At 46.0% G+C, this 21,142-nt stretch overlaps 2 protein-coding genes across 3 annotated transcripts in view; one reads left to right on the plus strand and one right to left on the minus strand.

The window, feature by feature from the left end:
* The window catches only part of fmnl1b (formin-like 1b), a 26,060-nt gene extending 16,535 nt beyond the window's left edge, over nucleotides 1-9,525 (plus strand). The window contains exons 14-26 of the mRNA XM_041962029.1: nucleotides 362-605; nucleotides 1,562-1,813; nucleotides 2,021-2,145; nucleotides 2,817-3,019; nucleotides 3,113-3,347; nucleotides 4,490-4,558; nucleotides 5,381-5,461; nucleotides 5,573-5,702; nucleotides 6,352-6,515; nucleotides 6,634-6,735; nucleotides 6,822-6,917; nucleotides 7,746-7,860; nucleotides 8,948-9,525. Of these exons, the coding sequence (XP_041817963.1) occupies nucleotides 362-605; nucleotides 1,562-1,813; nucleotides 2,021-2,145; nucleotides 2,817-3,019; nucleotides 3,113-3,347; nucleotides 4,490-4,558; nucleotides 5,381-5,461; nucleotides 5,573-5,702; nucleotides 6,352-6,515; nucleotides 6,634-6,735; nucleotides 6,822-6,917; nucleotides 7,746-7,860; nucleotides 8,948-9,048 (1,917 nt within the window). The 3' untranslated portion in view covers nucleotides 9,049-9,525. The remainder of the gene's footprint in view (nucleotides 1-361; nucleotides 606-1,561; nucleotides 1,814-2,020; nucleotides 2,146-2,816; nucleotides 3,020-3,112; nucleotides 3,348-4,489; nucleotides 4,559-5,380; nucleotides 5,462-5,572; nucleotides 5,703-6,351; nucleotides 6,516-6,633; nucleotides 6,736-6,821; nucleotides 6,918-7,745; nucleotides 7,861-8,947) is intronic.
* On the minus strand, nucleotides 4,979-13,791 carry LOC121624418. 2 transcript variants are annotated; one of them, XR_006007870.1, is made up of 4 exons: nucleotides 13,260-13,791; nucleotides 12,537-12,625; nucleotides 5,597-11,628; nucleotides 4,979-5,458 (listed from the first exon to the last, which is right to left on the minus strand). XR_006007870.1 is itself a non-coding variant. In XM_041962031.1 (3 exons), the coding sequence occupies exon 3, from the start codon at nucleotides 11,478-11,480 to the stop codon at nucleotides 10,512-10,514; it is 969 nt and encodes a 322-aa protein (XP_041817965.1). In that variant the 5' UTR covers nucleotides 11,481-11,628; nucleotides 12,537-12,625; nucleotides 13,260-13,791; the 3' UTR covers nucleotides 5,474-10,511. The 2 variants fall into 2 exon arrangements, 1 of the variants encoding a protein (XP_041817965.1); XM_041962031.1 differs by lacking the exon at nucleotides 4,979-5,458 and having other exon boundaries at nucleotides 5,474-11,628.
* Between the last annotated feature and the right edge of the window lie 7,351 nt (nucleotides 13,792-21,142).

Consider the following 21,142-nt stretch of genomic DNA (forward strand, 5'->3'; position numbering starts at 1 on the left):
GTTTGTCGAACTCTGATTACTGAAGCCTTAAACTTTGCAATATATCTTTGCACTGAACAAGAATCTCTCAGTCACATCAATTAAATCCCAATATCACAAACCAGAAATGATTCCAGCAAGAAAACACAGTTTGACGCACATGTGAGTGAAAAAACGTGAATCTTGTCTTTAATATAACAGAACAAATATCCAGCTTTTCCTCTGTGTGCTCTATGAGGCCGGGTGATGGTGAGGTTTATAGTTGGATCACTTCTGGCTTTAAGGTCCGGGTGTCCACATACTTTTGGCCGCACGGCGTCCTGCCATGTTGTTGTCCGCATACGTAGCTCCGCTGACGTGTCCTGATGCATCTGTCCCGCAGGAGAGTCTCCGTGAGTCTTGCTCCCAGGTGAGTCTCCTCCAGCAGCGAGAACGAGAGAGAGAGCTAGAGCTGGAGAGGGAGAGAGAGAGAGAGCGAGACAAGGACCGATCCACCCAGGCCCTGAGGGAGCTGGAGGCCAAAGTCCAGGATCTGGTGGAGCAGGGGCTGGTCCGCATGCAGCGCTCCTCCTCCGGACGCCTGGACGTCCAGGTGGTCCCCGTCATCCAGCACGTGATGCAGACAGGTCAGACCTCCTCTTCCCTCTCAGGCTGCTGCCTGCGACAGTCAGCTTCCTCCCTGCACCCCAGAGAGGCAGCAGTCACGTTAGAGTCCATGAAAATCTAACGAGCGTTTCACTCCTCTTTATTTTAAGCTTTATTTTAGGTGTCAAGTGTTCCACAGAAATGAAAAGCCAATTATTCAGAATCTGCAGCCGCGTTAGAAAGTGTAATAACTTCTCCAAAATAAAAGAGAGTGGAAAAATCACAACTGAGGAGAAATAATAATGTGCTTGTGGACCAGATTTCATCATAAATTCAAAACTTTTAGTGCATTTAACGGTCTGGAGGGCCGACTCTGTCCCCGGGGCCGGTAGTCCAGACCCCCAGATCTACAGCGAATCTTCCTAAATGATCAATTAAAAAACAAGCACATGTATTAAATGAGTTGAAGGTGTCGTTGTAGCGTTCATGAAGTGGCCACGTGGACTCATGGACCCCTCAGGAACCAGCACAGACTGAATGTACCAACCACAGCTTCAACCCCAGACGCCTGAGAGTCAGAGGTGATCAAATCAAAGGTGAAGCAGCCAGAAAACAAAGGTCGTTAATACCGAGTGCAGGGATCAGCACGTTCATGAGTCACGTGGCTGAAACATCAGATGAGGAGCGATGAGGAGACTCTGACCATCCTCACATTCTTTTAAAGATGTCGTTTCTTCTTCTGTAGTGGTTCAACAGCAGCTGGCTGGTGTATCAGCGCCACCTGCTGTTTATCTGGATGAGCAAACTCAAAACAGGATGGAAACGCTCATTAATTTGCATTTTTCTGAAAATTCAGTTAAAATCTGCTCTGGTTTTGGATGAAACTGCCTCAGAACAATGTTCACTTGGTACATGTCTAACTCATTAATTTCAGTAGCGGCTGAGCGAGCAAAGCTGATCAGTTTGTAATCTGGTCTTTGGTTTTTCCTCGAGTCAGATTGTGTCGATCCTAAAATGAGCAGAGATCAGAATGACCACGAGGCCACTCCCCCCTCCTCAGACCCTCAGCCTCACCTCTCTGAAGCTCCTCCTCTGCAGCCAGCGACAGCGCAAGCTCCTCCTCCTCCACCACCACCACCTCCACCTACAGACTCTGCTGGAACTCCTCCTCCTCCTCCTCCTCCACCCCTGCTGCCTCCTGGAGGTGGTGCGACCCAGCTGTCAGGGGGTGTGACTGATGGGAGCTCAGGTGAGTCCACAGTGAGAGCGGGGCAGCTCTGATTGGCCCCTTTGTGTTTCGGCGGTGTGTTTTTCGACCATCTGAACGGCAGCTTGAACAACGATTCCCAAACTTTAACACTAAGTTTCATTTGAATATTAAAAATATACAGAATACAAGAAAAAGACAAAATATTAAAGTCTTTTTTGTGAAGTAATAGAACTTTTTCTCTTCTAGGTTGTAGAAAAAAGAAACCCATTCAGACCAAATACTGCATGCCGCTGCTGAACTGGCAGGCGCTGAAGTCCAACCAGGTGACAGGAACCATCTTCAACGAGCTGGACGACGAGCACGTCTTAGAGGTCCGACCTGTTCTCAAACAGCTCTCCTCCTTTTACCGATAGCAGAATATTTTCTCTGTTTTTGTAACCTCTGAAGCAGCAGCAGCAGCTGTCTGATCGTAAACATTTCCACAGGTTTGTTATGAACGATCCACATGTTCCTGAAGCCAGACTGCAGGACAGTGAGACGGATGAGTCCGTCTGTGACTTCCTGCAGATAACTGGAAAATATTCAGGATGTGTGAAGAACATAAAAAACACAGTTTAACGTTTTCTCTTCATCTGAAATTTAGTTAGAGAGCGAACCAGTGAAAACAGACTCATGTTTAATACAGTCAGCATTGATTCAATAGATGTCCAGGATACAGGACCGTCTTATACTGTCCCCCCATGAGAGACGACCTGTAATGCAACATGAACGGATGTCTGTCCTGCAGCTGAATCAACAGCAGATGAAGTCAGAACATCTTGGTTTTATGCTGCTGAGTCTTTTATCTATCGAGGGTCTGAATGTCTGTCCGGTCTCTCAGACGTTAGACTGCAGACTCGACTCGTCACAGCAGGTGAAGCACGTTAACGTTAACGAGGGCTGCGTGCAGTCAGGCGTCCGCTTTCACCTGAGATTTGACGAGCCCGCTGTAGAAAAAAATAGTCAATTTTCACTCCATCTCTGCATATTTCTCTGTTCTCAGGAGCTTAACATGTCGGCTTTTGAGGAGCAGTTCAAGACCAAGGCCCAGTCCACCCCTGTAGACCTGGGGACCCTCAAGATGAAGCTGGCCCACAAGACCCCCAGTAAAGTGTCTCTAATGGAGCCCAACAGGGCCAAAAACCTGGCCATCACCCTGCGAAAGGAAGGAATGGCAGCGTCTGACATCTGCTGTGCGATTGAGACGTGAGCACCAAAACCATCAAAATAAATCGACAATAAACGAATGAATCTGCCGCGCAGGACGATGTGAGAGTATCCTTCACTGCGTCCCCACAGGTACAACCTGAGAGCTCTGAGTCTGGACTTCCTCGAGCTCCTGGAGCGCTTCATCCCCACAGACTACGAAATGAAGCTCATCCACAACTACGAGTGCGAGGGCAGGCCCCTGGACGAGCTCAGCGAGGAGGACCGCTTCATGGTGCGCTTCGGCAAGATCCCGCGGCTTTCCCAGCGCATCAGCACGCTCACCTTCATGGGCAACTTCCCCGAGAGCGTCCAGCTAATACAGCCGGTGAGTTCGCCACGGGAGACTGGGGTGAGGCAGGAGGAGTCCAGTCCCTCAGAAACCACATGGAGCAGATGTAGACTTCCGCCAGGAAGTAGTCCTCTGATTAAAGGTTGTTTCACCAGAGAAATTCTACTCATCCATTACTGATTATTGCAAATGTGTTTTAGACAATAAAGGACTAAATTATTCAGTCTAAGGAGGGTTGACCGGGCTCATCAAGGTCACTGATACCACCTGGTCCGGCATTAGAGTCACCCAAGGCCAGGTGTGAACGACAGGCGTTGGAGTCACCCAAGGCCAGGTGTGAACGACAAGGGTTAGTCATCTGAGGCCAGGTGAGAATGACTGGCGTTAGAGTCACCCAAGGCCAGGTGTGAACGACAAGGGTTAGTCATCTGAGGCTAGGTGTGAACGACAGGCAATAATCACCTGAGGCCAGGTGTGAATGACTGGAGTTAGAGTCACCCAAGGCCAGGTGTTAACGACAGGGGAAAGGCATCTGAGGCTAGGTGTGAATGACAGGCGTTTGTCACCTGATGCCAGGTGTGAATGACTGGCATTAGAGTCACCTGAGGTCCAGGGTGAACAACAGGCCTTGGAGTCACCCAAAGCTAGGTGTGAACGACAGGGGTTACTCATCTGAGGCCAGGTGTGAATGACTGGCATTAAAGTCACCTGAGGTCCAGGGTGAGCAACAGGCGTTGGAGTCACCAAGGCCAAGTGTGAACGACAGGGGAAAGACATCTGAGGCTAGATGTGAACGACAGGGGTTCCTTTCCTTTAAACAACAGATCTGCCTGTTTTGTCACTGATTTTCACAGTTTTATGCTTCATAAATTCAAACCAACAAGCCTAAATTTATCGTAATTCATCATTTACTTGAGAGAATGATGCAGCAGCTGCTCGTCTAACAGTGAGTATAGGGACGCACATCGCCGCCGTCCTGGCCGACTTACACTGTCTTTTAAAAACACACCTGTACATTCCTTTCAAGTCAGTTTGTAGTGTGTGTTTTATTATGTGAATCGTCTCTTACCTCTGCAGTTTAACATCATCATTAAATGTAAGTGAAGACGGCAGACTGTCCTCGTCTTATTCAGCTTGCATCAAATCATAATCTCGACATTTTCGACTGTTTCCGGCAGCAACTGAACGCCCTCATCGCTGCCTCGATGTCGATCAAATCTTCCAACAAGCTGAAGAAAATCCTGGAGGTGAGTTAGTCCAGAACAGCAGCTGGTGTGTGAGTAATGTTTCACATTCATAACTGTGCATGACGCCTGTGGGGGGGCACAGCTGGATGTTACTGAAGGTGAAGCACCTTTTCACCAGGAAGCTGAATGCAGAAATATTCACTCTGTACCAGAATTAAGAGCTCAGTTTGGTGATAACTGCAGTGATGAGCATGACAGTAAAAGACTGATTCAGATCACATTTTAAATGATCTCTTTCATGTGCAGGTAAAGATGGTGTACTAATATGTAAATGTATGCACATGTTGTCTCACACTGCTGTGAGACTGAAGACATTTGATGATTTATTGCTCGTTTACAGGATTTCACAGCTCCAGTTTCTTTTCCTGGTTCAATTTTTGGAAAAAAACTTTCTATGAGGGAACTTTTTTTTTTTTTTTGGACAGATTTTATTTGGACAGAAAATGTAAATGATATGCAGGAAGTTTTGTTCTTCTCTGACAAATGTTTCTCCACTCTTTTTATTGAGTCTCCAATTTAAAAGTCCGCCTGGAGCTCTCTCTGTAAAACCTCCTGAACGTCCTGCCAGAAAGACCTCAATGGCGTGCAGGAGCAGATCTATGGTAGTGATCTGGATCAGAGGTCCCACGCGGACTCCGGCAGCCGGACAGTTCGGCTCCATCAGTCTTTTAGACTGAAGTAATGAAGAAGAACAAATCTGCCTCCATAAAGCTGAACATGCACCACTTCAGCAGTCTGAGGGTGTTTTATTCTTTACGTCCATGTGGGCGCCGTTCTCGCTCCTTCTCATTGGTACGAAATGATGTCGTTTCTGATGTAAAGATCATCTTAGCGTTTGGAAACTACATGAACAGCAGCAAGCGAGGGGCAGCGTACGGCTTCCGGCTGCAGAGTTTAGATCTGGTGAGTAAAAAGAGGACAGAACAGCGTTTTTACTTCTGCACACACGTGACGGGTGGAAAAATCAGTTTGACTGTTGTTTCTCGTTGTTTTCTGTCGCCTCGCTAACTCAAGCTGTTAGACACCAAGTCGACCGACCGCAAGCAGACGCTGCTGCACTTCATCGTCAGCATCATCCAGGAGAAGTACCCCGACGTCCAGGCCTTCTACACCGAGCTGCACTTCCTGGACAAGGCGGCGCTGGGTGAGTGAAGTCCAGTGATGGTCGGAAAGTTCTGTGAGAATCTGTTCTGGTGGAAATCACAGTGAGTCCTTCAGTAACATGAACACGTTCGTTTCTTCAATTTAGACACTGAGTCTGAAAAGAAAAGTTTTATTTCTGATCAACAGGATGCCGTCAGTTTGCATCTGGCACAAAACAAACTGGAAAGAAAAAAGTTTTCTCTGATAACTGTGTTAAAGTATCGTAGTGAATTCATACCGTTCACTGAATCATCTGTTTTTTATGCTTTTCCACGACAGTTTCACACCTGAATTTCTCTCTTTTATTAAAACATGACTTTAGCTGATGGAATAGTTCACATCGAGACAATAAATCAAACAGATACGAGTTTCTAATGCTGACGAGGAGTAACGACAGAAGGAAAATCACTTTACTCCTTCACTTTCAGTAAAAAGTATAAAGTACATTTATTATTATGAATGAGCAGAACTGGACAGGCTACACTTTATAAGGTAACTGGACACTCGGTCCAGTCTGACCTGCGTCCTGCAGCACTGAACAACAAATAAACAGGAAGTAGAGCAACTTTGGATAAACTTTAGGTACTTTAAGATCGAACGTTAACCTGAAGCTTGAACTTTGCTCTAAACTCCGCTGACTGGCGTCGCAGTTTCTCTCGACAGCGTCCTGCAGGACGTGCGAGCTCTGGATCGAGGCATGGAGGCGACCCGGAGGGAGTTCTCTGCAGAGAAACACAACCCTGTGCTGCAGACGTTCCTCAGCAGCAACAGCGAGCTGCTTCACGGCCTCACAGCTGACGGGAAAACAGCCCAGGTCGGCTTCAATCGGCCCAAAATAAACCCGAATCACAGCAGAGCTTCGCATTTCTGTTCGTCTCTTCCGTTTTATTTGGCTCGTGAGCTAAACGAGGCTTGTTTTTCCTCTCTGGCAGGACGCGTACGACTCTGCTGTGGAGTACTTCGGAGAGAACTCTAAAACCACCCCGCCCTCCATGTTCTTCCCTGTTTTTGTCCGGTTCATCAAGGCTTACAAGGTCAGATAACGCTCGTTTCATCCACTCCTGAACGCGCAGAAAGCCGCTTTGACCTTCAGGTGGAGATAAACTCTTTTCTCTGACAGCAAGCCGAGCTGGAGAACGAGCAGAGGAAGAAACGACTCGTCCTGAGCTGCGACGCTCCGTCGACCCCGCCTAAACCTGAAGGCGCTGCCAATAAGGTAACGTCGAGTTTCCTAAACGACTGCGTTTACGTGCACGCTCATATTCTGAAATGTGTGACTGTCAAACTGACGATTAAACATCATGAAAAACAGGATATCAGCAGGTTTTAGGATATGAACAAATATCACAACAACGCGACCTTTTTAACAATAAAACACGGCTGCACGTCAGCAGCTGAGCAGGAATATCGTCAGAATGAGAGCAAACAGCCGAATATCTTCACTCAGCGTCAGTTCTGTTGCTCTTATTTTGATAGTTTTGTCCACAGTTTCAGTTAACTGTTGATCTGAAGCAACGAGCAGCAAACAAACCCAGCAACGCTGTGATTTACTGTTAGAGCAGCTTCACCTGAACTTTGTCGTTATGAGATAAACAGAAAGAAAAACATGTGAGTTCATAGATATTAGCACAATAAGCTAAATGTGCTTCAGTCCAACGTGGCTGCAAGAAGAGCTGAACTGAAACTGAAAGTTTTCATACATGAAGCCAAACTCAGGAGTAGAAGTATTCACACACACACACACACACGCTGACTGAGGCCGTAACAAATCATGTTGGCTAAGCTGCAGGTTTGTTTACAGCCTGTCTGAGCGTCTGACTGCTCGTTTTTCTCGCCCTGCTCGGTGTTATTATTACCCTCTGAGGCGAGCGATGGTTTGTCACACGCTGCGCGGGCTGTAAAGCACTTTGAGGCACGTTGTGAGTTGTAAGTCTGGGTTGTGTAAATGAAACTGACAAAGAAGAAACGCCCAAAACCACCAAAACGAGATCCAAGCTGCGAGACGGCGGAGCGCGGCGGTAAAGGTCTCGACTCTGTGTTTCAGGTCTGTGTGACGTCCAGGCTGCCGCAGGTGGATCTGATAGCAGAGCTGAAGAAGAGGCAGGTGTCTCCGCAGGTGAGGGAGGGAAAGGACGGCGCCATCGAGGACATCATCACAGGTAAACGACACCTGGTTAGCCTAGCTTAGCACAGACACTGGAGGCAGGTGGAACAGTTAGCACATGACATTATTTTCAGCCACAATTAGCAACAGCGCTAACTAATGTCCAGGTTTTCTGCCTGCAGCTCTCTTCTTCTTCACCTGCAGTTAGTTTCCTCCTTCAGATCTCAGCTTGTTCTCCTCTTTTCTCTGACTTTAACTTGTCCTTGCTTCTCTCTGTTTGTCCCTCCTCTCTTCCTGTTGTCTCCCCGGCGTCCTCAGCTCTAAAGTCTGTGCCCTTCACGGCTCGTTCAGCCAAACGCTCCTCTCGTCTGTTCTGTGACTCCGTCTTCAGCGACGAGGTGACTCCTTCAAACCCCTCGACGCTCCGCGCGAACGTCCAGCTGCTCGTCTCCGAGCTCCTTTAACAGATTCACTGATGTTCACACCTGCGTGATTATTCAGGAACGTGATCTTCTGGTGCGCCTGATTTAAACGTTTAAGCTGAAAACAGATTAACGCCGCCTGTTCAGACACTTCAGTAACCAGTGGAACACACGCAGCCGACAGTAATAACCTGCACACATTTATTCTCATTACAGCTTCTTGATGCGCCTTTCAAAGAGTATTTTGGATGCAGTTTAGTCTCTTTGTGAGTTTCCTGCAGAGACGTCGGCTCATTTTAAAGAAGCTGATGTGATTCAGTTTTAATGACACCTTCAAAATAACCTGCAGAGCACTCTGAGCCTTTTCTGATTGGACGCCGACACGGTTCAGTTTGGTTGTTTAGACACAACAACGACCTGAAACTGCAGTTTCCAGTGAGGTGAATGATATCAGTGCCAGTATTGATCAAAAATGGCCTTCCCCTGAATGAAAGGTATTAGCGAGTTTGTTGTCGCCGCCTGTTTGGCCGAGAGATTTTGTATTCTTCAGGTTTTCCTGGTTATATTTTGACTTTTATTTAAACTGAAACCACAGAGGTGTCCACGTACTTTTGGCTACTTAGTCTATTTAAATGTTTCCTGCTTCAGTTTAATATCGACCGACCTCAGATCGGTTTAGAAACGTGACCGAGTCGATCCCGAGTGTTTGTTTGTCCTCAGATTTAAGGAATCAGCCGTACAGACGGACAGACGGCAGCCGACGCAGCGCCAAGTGGAAACCGGGACAGCAGCTCCACGTGTCCTCAGACATCTCGCTGTGAGGACGACGGACCGGAGATCAGCTGTTTGACTCACCGTGGCAACAAGAAACGCAGAGGTGAAAGATCACGATTCAGACAAAGATCAGCTGAAATCTTCCTGAAACGTTCTGTGATAAAATCAAATGTTAAAGAGTGAATCTTAGCCGCACTCGATGCTAATGATGCCGGATGTCTTCTGAGCTCGTTAAGACAATTAATCGGAAGAATGATCCGCCCAGCCGGAAAGAGCTCAGACATTACAGCCTCAGCTCAAAGCGAAGAGAAACTGTGATGGACACATTCAGAAATCATCTTTCTTAAAAATGATTTTTTAATTGATTTTAAATAGAAGATTAATTACTGCTGTCTGTCTTAAAGTAGGTCAACTTTAGGCTGAAGATTTGTAAAATATTTAAATTATTTTTAATACTGAAGTGTACGAATGAGGAAGTTCGACTTTGCTTCTGCATTTCAGCAAATAAAACATTTTCTACCGTTTCTGATTTGGTGTCCCTTCAGTGTTTCAGGCCTCTGTGGAGTTTTTTTTCTAGGACGCCGAAGTCAAGTCATGAATAGTTAACGAGCGTTGCTCATCCAATCACAACGCTGCCCGTCACATGACCTCAGCACCAGCGCAGCGACCATCGTTACGTCAGAGGACAGAGGAGATCTGAACTGTCACCGCTCAACATTCATCACACGTTTATTCTGACTGTGGTTCATTGTTGTCATGACGATTCATCTGTTAGCCGACTGACAGATGAGCAACAATCAAATCATTGATTATCAAACAAGTTTTTCAGCAAAAAGAAATCAATCATCTGAAAATCTGATGATTTTATGATCCTCATGTTGATTATTTTGAATTTTTGGATTCACGACGGCCATTTTTTACTCGTTCCACTGATAAAATATACAAAAAATAAATAAATAAATTGAAATTAGATTTACAGTTTCCAGCCGCAACATGACTGATGAACACAAGCTTTTGTGTTTTAAATGAAGTCGGATTATAAATGCAGGACTTCCTCTTGTACATTTTGAGTATTTCTGCACTGTAGTATTTTTACTTGTACTTCTTCTACAGCTGGTGTCTAATATTCATGAGTCCAGTTCAACAGCACTGAAACTACAACCTGAATAAAACGTAGTTCAATTAACGCCTGACTGACGGCGTCACTCACAACTGAACATCAGCCTGTTTGTAAATGTAAATTTAAAGAGTTCATGGCGTACCTAATGAAGTGGCCACTGAGTCTATGAGATAAAGTGAAGGTACAGCAGAGCACGAACACATGAGCTCAGGTCACAGTATGTCAACGCAGCTCAGTTTAATGTCACATTTATCGCAGCACAGAAACAACGTTTGGTTCAGATCTTCGTCCCGTCGACACGTGACCACGGGATCATGTGACTTGTTTCAGACTCACGTTAGCCTCGTCGTGGTTCTGTTTGTCTTTCACGTCTCGGCTTCCTGCTGACGTTCAGCGTTTCCTCAGCGAAACTAAAACTTTGTCCACTCGCGTCCTCGTCGTCTTCACGTCTTCACTCAGTCTCTCGCTTCGTCTCGCCGCTTCTTCGAGGCAGGAAACGAACTGCGGCAGATCTGCGGCTCCCTGAGCGTCCACGATGGCGTCCTCCAGCGTGGTCGCAGAGGCCAGCGTCCTGGCGGTCTGCGCCGGTAAGCCGCGCACAGCGCCGCTGGAGGCCATTTTGTCGCTGATGGTCTTGATGGTCTTCAGCTCCTCGACCAGCTGCTGGACGGCTTCGGTAAAATCTCCAGTTTTCAGCATCAGATTCACTTTCTCTGACTTCATTTTCTCTTCTTTTGAATCTTTGGTTCCGCGAAAATAACCGACGACGCCTCCGACTAAAGTAACTGCAAACCTGGTGGTGTACAACGCAGCGAAAGCACCGCCGCCTGCACCGCCTGCCGCACCGACCTTCCCTCCAAAAATGCCACCAATTGCAGCACCGGTTGTGAAGCCGATGGAGAACCACGCCACGTCGCCGACGACACCGTGGACCGGACGACCCCTGGCTTCAGCTGCCGTGCCGATGGCGCTGCCGACAGCGCCGCCGAACACTCCGCCAGCTACACCGCCCGCCACGCTGCCGACCAGGCCCACAGCTGCTCTGACTGCGTTGATGTCGCCGCAGAGCTTGCTCCACGTCGCTGCACCGACTGCCCCCAGTGCCCCCAGCGCCCCTCCAGAAACGCCCCCACACGCTGCGCCCAGGAGTCCTCCGAACACGGTGAACAGACACCGAACCACCTCGCTCTCCTGAAGCTCGTCCTGAAGGCGAGCGGCCGTCAGCGTGAAGCTCTCGGACGCCGCGCGGAGACGATCTGACTGTCGACTGTAGAGACGAATGAAACGCGTCAAACTAACGACGAGTTTGTCCTTCAGCTCGGACTCTTCGTCGCCTTCAAAGTCAAACAAATGATCCATCCTTGTGTTTTTCTGCCGCAACGATGCAGCTGAAGCTGCGGCGAAGGCGTCTTCTCGATGAACGTCGACTGTTCAATCGATGGGCGGAGTTTAAGACCCGAAAAATGGATGCTGAAGCCCCACAAAGGAAACCAGGAGCTCTTCCTGCCTGTGGAAGAAAAACAGCAGACGTGAGACGTGCTGAGACCAATCTGATCTTCTTAATGTCAAATCACAGGTTTATAAAAGCACAGAAGAAGAAATGGACAAAGACAAAATAGCAGGGCTAAAGCTAAAGAGGCTAACGACAGCCACTGGAATACTACAACCCAAACGCATTAATTTAATTAGCATTTAAGAGACGCATCAATAAACTTAAACACAACATATTTTATTCAAAAATAAAATGAAAGTAAAATTGAATTGCTGCTTGATTCCATTTAAAATTCAATCATTTAGAATTATCAGTTAAAGAAAAAATAAAACTTGTAAAAAGGATTTTTAACTTCACTTTTAGTTAATACATGAACCAGTTTTTTCATTAATCTGTGCAGCTTTAATGTTTTACAGTTTCATATTCACATACAAACATATTTAGAGTAAACTTCATTTAAAGGTTCAGCTGGTACATGATTCCTTTTAAAATCCAGTTAATTTCACAGAAAAAGAAAAAAATCTCATGGAAAATTCAGTAATATTAGTTTTTATATTCCAATGTTTCACATGTGCGTTTTAATTGTAATGTTTTAATTGTCTGAATGCAAATTCACTTCATCTGTAGCATCTTTTTGAAATCTCCGAACATTAAATGAAAAGTCTATATTTATTCCTTTTGGCACCATCGAGCCTCCATAGCTCTGTCAGCAGGGTGTTTCTGCTCGTTTGTGTTTTAACATGCTGCTTTTCCGGTTTGGGAAGTTTGAGGTAATGACGGCAGCCATCAACTCTTCATCATCATCATCCTGCTGACTTCTGTCTGAACGAGTTTTCACATCCCAGCGGTTAAAATGTGAGTGCGCAGCGACTCGTTCAGCTCTGATCAGCCGTTAAAGACGCTGCAGATTCCTTCATACTTACAGCTCCTGACAGTCTGCTCCGCCTCCCTCAGCGACGACGCGGCGGCTTTCCTCTCACCCTCTGCAGAGACGCTGTTCACACCTGAACACCTGAGGAAACAGGAAGCGGAGGAGTGCAGGAGGGCGGAGCTGTGAAAACCGTTTCACTTCCAAGTTCCTCAGTTTGGACGACATGTGACATCAGACTGAAAGTTTACAAAACGATCACAGCGAGAAAAGAACGGAGCAAAATCTGAAACGTTTTTACTGGATTTCCTTTGAGTCATCTGGCCTCAGATTTAACTCATGACTTCAGTGATGTGGAGGCTCCAGGCAAAGACCAGTGATACTAATAATACTAATAATAATGATAATAATAACCAACGTGAGGCCCGTCGGCATTTAGCTTCAGTGAATTATAACTAGTGAACAAAAGTTATTTGGAGGCGCTCGTTTCGGTTAGAAAATTCTCCCCGAATGACCTTCAGTGAGCTGTGCTGATTGATTAATCAGCTAATCGGCAATTAAATTGATTAAATTCATAAATCTGACGGTGGACGTATTTTCAGTTCCAGTTTATCATCTTCACCTGCAGCTAAAACTAATGTTCTGTTCAACACATCACGGGTTTACACACATTTCACCTCAGAGATCCTGATGTGAAAATCAAACGTCCCTCCATCAGTTTACATCATGACAGTCAGTGAATGTTCTGCGAGGCCTGAGAGTTGTTGGAAAGACTTACCTGAACTTTCTTTGCCGGACGTCCGCAGATCCACAAGAGCAGGTCCAAGAGACAGCAGCTGGTCGAGGATCAGCAGCACCTTGATCGCCAGACCGGTTCAGGAAATCCAGCCAGATCCTACAACAACTGCCTGTTTGATTTAATGTTATTCATCTCTTTCAATATCCAGAAACTGCATTAAGACTTTTAGTGATCTCCTCCTTTAACCACCTCACTCCTCCTCTTCTCCTCATTGACCTTCTTTACAATTCCAATAAAGTTTATTCAAACAAGATGGCTGCATCACTAACACTGAAACACGCTGACTGCAGGTTCGAACAGATGTTTGACAGCAGCCGCGAGGTCAAACTGTTCAAACTGCAGACAAACGTTCCAGAAATCCATCAGCTAGAGATCAGCGATCGGCCTCCTGACCTCAAACTGCACATCAAACAGCTGATCTGATCTGATGTTCTAAAATAAGTAGAAAGCGTCCAGTTCAGGTCCAATGAGGCCAAATCCAAACCGGGTCTGAGCGCTCAGGCTGCGTCTGCTGTTTGGTTTTATTACATTTTCTCACTTCCTCAGCACATTTTCTGAGCTTCAGTTCCAGATATGTTTGGTTTCTGTTCAGCAGACAGAAGCAGAAGTCAGACAGAGTCAAAACCACAAACGGCTCAGATTTAAGAGCCGACACATGCAGCTTCCTGTATCCCTGCATCAACCTGCTGTGTGCAACAAAGCTAACGCTAAGCTAGCTAAATGTAAGAAAAAATGGAATAAACAAAAAAAGTATTTTTTTAACACACAGGTCACCTACAAGCTGACAGATGTTTTATAGAGATTATTAAAAGAGTTTGTAATTTCCTGGAAAACACCAACAAGCGCTGACAACTAATTTACTGATTTTTCCTCCAATGAAACGCTTTCTGAGTTTTGATGACACCTTTACATCTTTATACACTGATTTGGGTGAAACTGGATCATATTTCACGGGGAAAAGACGTCCTCAACTCAAATAGCTTTACTTATTGCTAACATTACCGCTAACTGCTGCCGTGTAGCTAGCGGTCCTATTAGCTGACTCAGCTAACGTTAGCTTCATGCCAGGGGGCCACGTCCACATTCAACGCTATTAGCTGGAAACTGAATATGTAGCAAACAGCAAATGAAGCTCAGCCAGAGGCTCGTCCTGCAGCAGCAGAGGAAGAGGATGAAGGTCAAACTGAAGACTGTTTAGCATTTTAACTCGCACTCTGCCTTTGAAGGGCTGATCCGGTCGGGATCACCTTTAGCCTCTGGCTTATCTCCCCGGAGGTAAACAAAGGGGCAGTTTACCGCTGATCAGCGATGAACTTCACTCGACTGTTAATTCAACAAGAGAAACACGATGAAGAGTCGCGTCAGTTTGTCGTTTCACAGCTCACAGCTCCTTTCAGCTCGCTATATTTACTTCTCTCTAATGATCTCACACCTCGCTCCATTATCATCTTCCTCCTGCTCCTCGGCAGTGACTCCGCTCCTCCTCAGGAGTCATTAAACTTTCATCTTGTCTGAATGAACGCTGGCCGACCTTCATCACGCCACCGCTCACAGCTAATTGAGCACACATTTGGTTCGTTTTCGCCGTCGCTCTGTTTAAACCGATCGGTGACATTTATTTGTCGGCGGGAGGCTTCAAAGTCGACATGATTAAAAGTGCTGCGCTCAGTTTTACGTGATGATACAATCATGATTTATTTAGGACGGTTACAAAGATCCAGATCTGTTCTGCTAATTATCCGCTCACACACTCGTGCTGGCGGCTGTCGTGGATGTTAAAGACAACAAAAACAAGACGTTCATGTTTAGTAAATATTAACATGCTAACATGCTAAACTAAGAAGGTGAACATGGTAAACAAACCTGCTAAACATTAGCATGTTAGCATGACATCATTTATGTTAATATTTCTGGCAACACAACTCATGAAATTCTGCAGCTGTAAAATTCTCCCATCCAACGGCTGCCTCCATCTTTTCTTCAGATTATTTCTGCTGTTATTGGATGGAGACAGATGCAGACAGGAAACGGGGGGCTTTTAGAGGATTGGCGACGTATCGATGACTCAAACAGGAAGTGGTTGAACAGTTTATTCGGTTTACGACCAAAACAACAGCCGAATGAATCCGAGCTGCAACTGATAGAAAGTTAAACGTTAACTATTCTGATAACTGATCAATTCAAGTCTTTTTCAAGCAAAATGTGAAAACCTTTGATGGATCCTGGTTGTAAAATGTGAGAATTTGCATAATTTTTTAGTCTCACGCCGAAGAAAATCAAATATTTTTCAGCCTTTGGACAAAATGAGACGTCCGTCATTTCACCTCGTTCTCAAGATCTAATCAATGAATCAATAAAGACACCCGACAGCTGCGTGAACGAATGAATTCAGGCCATTCACAGACTGACGCTGACGACCGTCGTGTATAAGAGGGTCACCTTTATTGTCACAAAAACACAACAGGAACGTACAAAAGCAGCAACCTTTTGTTTGGTTGATTTTTCTCACACCGAGCAGCAACTTTTACTTCCATACACAAAGTTGCGTGTTGTTTTGCACTGTTTAGTTGGTCTTTAGTTATATTGACTTTGTAATTAGATTATCATTCTTCTTCACGATTCACAAACAACACTTACCCCACACAGCAAGCATCACTCCCACACTGCAGCAACGGTATTTAGTTGATTTACAATATCGTTCGATATCTTTCTCGATAGTTAGATCGTTTTTTCTTGGTTCTCACAGTAAACGGGGCTTTTTATCCACCCATTTTCAACATAATACAAAATCTATGTTACTGTACAGGTTTACTCTATCATACACTCACAGGTATACACAGAATTATTGACAAGAAAATGAGACCTCTGTTGACCCAGCGTGCAGATTTCCAGGAATGTATACAGTATGCATGCCATTTTGGATTATTTTTTCCGTCTAAAAAACCTCACATAAAATCAATTCTGTAATATATTGTTTGGGTTTATATACATTTCGAACATCCACAAATGGTTTGAACAATCACACATTCATCAAGAAACCATCGATAGAGTTTAAAGTGAAGTCTGCGTCGCGGGGGGAGGGACGCCGTCGGTTATAATAGCGGGGACGAGGATGTGCTTCGCCTAAAGGTGGAGGTACTTTATACTGTTCGGTCCATCACAACCATCTGCCGAGCGGTCGACAACAAAGTGTGGTCATGGTTTATGGTTAGCAGGAAAAAATAAAAACTCTTCAACACAGAAAAATAATAATTTACAGAATAAATGTGTTACATGCTTATGAATCCTCTTCAAGTATAAAAATACAAAAAAAGCTTGATTATATAAAACATAGATGATACTTTTCTTTTTTACATGTTAATAAAGCGAAAAACTAAATGGTCATTTAATATACATACAATATATCTGTGAAGTGATTCAGGCTCTACTTTAACTGCGTTGTCTATGTTTGTGCTAGCATTTAATGCTATTTCTGAGGCTACCAATACATTCCATCAATGTATTAACGATCTACTGAAACAGCTGCTGTGATTTAAGTTGTGCCACTGGTAGAAATACACACTCGGATTAAACGTCAAACAGCAGGATTACTGAAGACGTCTCAGTTTGTTGTTTCACTCTGAACTCTTCAGTTCTGCGGTTTGAACCTTCAGACCAGGTCGAACGGTTAGAAAGAAATGTGAAGACATGAAGAAGAGCTGGAGGGAAGATACTGGCTGTGTCCCAGTTTCATACTGTGTCACGACTGTTTGAGCGAAATGTTCTGCTGCTTCTGTACGAACACAGAAATTAGACGCTTCGATCGAGCTCCCTCATTGGCTGACGCAGGGCGGCGTCACTTGTCACCAACCAATCAAACGCCGTCCTGGTAAATTAACTCAAAACACGAACCTGCTGCTAAAAAGACTGAAACTTGATTTCATAACTTCAGGAAGTTCTTTGAACAAACCTTCAAACTGTAACTCGAACTGGACTTCCTGGATCGTCTTTCATTGGTACCTGAACCAAAACGCCTCGACTGGCTCCGCCTCTCCGCGGCTTCATCACAGGTCTGTTTTCAACCTGGACGTAAAAGTTAACGTCCTCGACTGAGTTCAGTCGGGTGTCTGTTAATGCGTCCATCTCTTCTATCGACTCTCTGATGACGGCAGAAGAAGCTTCTACCGTTGCCGTGGTAACTGACGTCCAAATCGGGATTCAGATGCTACGTCTTTTTTTCTTTAAAAGAGGAAGGAGACGTTTCTTCACTGATGAACGGAGACAAACAGCGCTCCAGAGAACCAGACGTGTGAACAGCGTCCGACACTCGCTCTGGTCGAGTGGACTCTGAAGACTCTGGAGGTGGAACTGGAAGAGACAGCAGCTGATGTCTCTCCTCCCGTCCGTCTCTCATTAGACTCAGAATTACAATAACAGCAAAGTAAATAATGTTTGAGGACGGCCCGACTCAACCTTGTAGCCGCTACAGAGACGAGGGTGGAGTTAGTGGAGGTAGGCTTTCATCGAGTCCGATCAGGACGGCGACGCTGGAAGACGGAGTGAAAAGACGGCCGCCGCAGAGACGCGTGGTGTCGTTTAAATACGGAGCTAACAGCGGACATCTTCAGATGGCGTCTGCGGGAAGACGTTCATACTGCTCCCCTCTCAGCCCCACGCAGCCGTCCAAACACCACCCGAACACGGCGGAGACATGACAGTATGCTAACTGGGACACAGACCTCGTGTTTGGTCGTTAGAGACGGTGGACGATGGGTTTGCACACAGACGTTAGAAGTGACGTCCTCACACTGCTTCCTCCTGCGGGTCGATGCAGCAACCTTTAAATCTGCACCGGAAGATAATTGGTTAATTACTGCAGTGCTGACATCCTGATTGGCTCCCTGCTGTGACCGTACAAACGAGAAAATCTCACGCCTTCGAGGTCTGAGCTAGGAACGAGTCCAAAACCAGAATGAGCCGAGTACTGGTTCCTCGCGTATTGAGTCCAGCTGAGACCTGAGAAGCAGACAGAGGATGAAGGAAGCAAAGCGAGAGAGAGGGAAGACTCGCGGACCAACACGATGTGAGAGGAAGCAGTGAAGCGAGACATCGGCGAGACTGATGGTGATTGGCCAGAAGGATGAGCGGCGTTTGTGCTGAAGCAGCCGTCAGAGAGAAACGTCAGCGCTGCGCCGAAGAAGCAAGCGGAGAGATTTAAGAGCCAAAACAAGACGAACAGAAGCAGCAAGAGGAAGGAAAGAAAGAATCACAAATCAAAATCTACAAACACACTTCCTGTCCAATCTCACATCTGTTTCCTCTGTGACTCCGCCCCCCCGCTGCCCTCTGATTGGCCACCGGGGACGCCAGGCTTTGCCGCAACATTCTCGTGGGCAGATGAGGAAGAGGAGAAGAGGAAGACTGTGTCTGTCGCTGAGCTGCAAACAGGCAGAAATGATGCTGCCCTCATTGAGCTCCTCTTCCTCACTGTGTGAGGCAGGGAGGAGGGAGGGAGACGAAGGAGAGACAATGCGCATGTGGCAGGAGAGGAGGAAGGATAGGAGGAGAGTGAACAATGAGAGGAGGCAAGGAAAGGAAAGAAGAAAGGAAAAGAGAAGACAAGGAGCAGAAAGAGGAGAAAAGGAGAGGAGGGATAAGGAGAGATGAGCAGAGGAGAGGATACAAGGAAGAGAGGAAACAAGAAAAGGATACAATGAATGGAAGAAGAGGAGGAAAGGAAATTTAAGAGAGGACACAAGGAAAGGAGAGGAAACAAGGAGATGAGATAAGGAGAGGACATGAGGAGGACACAAGATGAGAAAAGGGATGAAGAGAATAGGAGATGAGCTGAGGAAAAAAAGGAAGGAGAGAAGAGCAGAAGTCAGGAAGCAAGGAGAGGACACAAGGAATGATGAGACAAGAAAAGGTAAGAAGAGGCCATGAAATGAGGAGAGGAGAGGTAACAAGGAGAGAAGACAGGAGAATGAGACAAAAAAGACGAGAGGGAAGAAGGGATTAGGATAGGAAAGACGGAAAGGAAACGAGGAGAGTGGAGAAAAAAGACGAAGCAAGCACCTGTGATAAGGAAAGGTGAGGAGGGCTAAGAGGAGGAGATGAAAAGAGTGATGAGCAGAGATGAAACAAGAAGCAGAGAGGAAACGAGAGGAGCACAAAACAAGGAGAGGAGATAAGGAAAGGAGAGATGAGAATAAAAAGAAGGGAGAGAAAAGAGGAGACAAGTGATGAGGAGGCAAGGATGAGAGGAGATAAGACAAGGAGAGGAAGCAGGTGGAGGAGGAGGAAGAGGAAGAGGACAGTGCTCCTCTCTATTAGCCGAGGCTCTCGGCTGCTCCTGAGAAAACATTTCGTTCTTTCTGACCTGAACTAAAGGAGTCTCTGAGGAGGCTCCTTTATGTGTCCAATGAACAAACCAAAGCCTGGCTGCCCCCCCCCCGCTGCAGCCCCCCCCGCGCTGCACTGAGCCGGTGGAGACATGCAGCCACAGTGAGAATGTACGTCTGCTGGAGGAGACCAAACCAGAGCTAAAAGACAGCGGACTGCTTCGTGATGCCAGAAACACGACTCTAATGTTGCTCCGTGTCTGATGTATGTGCCATTAGTCTAGCTGGATGCTAACATGCTATCCAAAAACAACTCACAGGTGTTTTGTCGTCTGTGTGGGGGTGTAAAGGTTGGGGCTGATTAACACCTCCATCACTCTGATCATTGCTATTGGTGCACTGAGTTTGGTGACGTGAGCCTGGATCACTAAAAACACCTGAGTGGGCGTTCAGGTGATCATGAATATATTAACAAATATTTAATCTCCAGTAATAATCCCTTATTTCGGAGTACAAACACAGCAGGTACGGAGGGTCAATGCTGAACCAGGAAGTGGTCTAACAGTGCCGGATGTTTACAACAGACACTTCAGGTCATAGTTTTACTTTTCATCTCTGTTTTCTCTTCTAAGTTTGGCTGATCTGCAGGTTTGTTTACAACCTGTGTGATCGTTTGGCTTCTCAACAACCATATTAATCTCCTTTATCCAATCACGTGTTGAACCTCGCTCCATCCTTTCAATCTTGATGCTATCACCTGTTACCAATCGGCCTGTTTACCTGTGGAATGATCCAAACAGGTGTTTTTGGAGCGTTCCACATCTTTCCCAGTCTTTAGCTGCTCCTGACCCAACTTGTTTGAAACATGTTGCTGCACCAGATTCAGAATCAGCAGATATTTACAAAAAACAATGAAGCTGATGAGGTCAGACTTTAAATATATCGTCTTTGTGCTCAGTTGAGTCAAACGCTCACATTCTGTTTGTTTTACAAAGCGTCCAAACTTTTTGGACTCAGGCTTGTACAGAAACAAGACCTAAGCTGTGATAAACTGGAATTATCCTTTAAAGAATCCGCTGGGCAGTAATGCTTCTGTTCAAGGGACGGGATCAAAGAAAAATCACAGTTCTGGCTAACGGAGCTCGGATGAAGATGGATTCTTTGCAGGATTAACAGCCTGAAGAAAACACCGTCTGAAAGAAACGCACTAAAAAAGCCTTTCACGTCTTCTGAATGCTCTTATTGTCTGTAGCTGTGTCGGAAGAGGTGCACAAAGAGGAAGAATGCGAGCTTGGCGACAGCTTAGGTTCAACAATGAAAGGAAACAGTTTGCGGTGACGAGGTGCTGCCTGCCGCCTCCGGGGGACGCTGCTACATCTGTGGCTCCACCGCTCTCAGAACTAAAGGACGAGCAGACGGCTGCGCCGCCCAGCCTCGAACAGGATTAGAAAGTGCGCCGCCTCTTTTCATGCAGCAACTTTCCATCACATTTCCGTCACACTCAGACGCGAGCAGTAGGTGTGATGCGACCGTGTGGAAAAT

This window comes from Chelmon rostratus, chromosome 21 (genome assembly GCF_017976325.1).
Source record: "Chelmon rostratus isolate fCheRos1 chromosome 21, fCheRos1.pri, whole genome shotgun sequence".
In the NCBI taxonomy this organism is placed as follows: domain Eukaryota; kingdom Metazoa; phylum Chordata; class Actinopteri; order Chaetodontiformes; family Chaetodontidae; genus Chelmon; species Chelmon rostratus.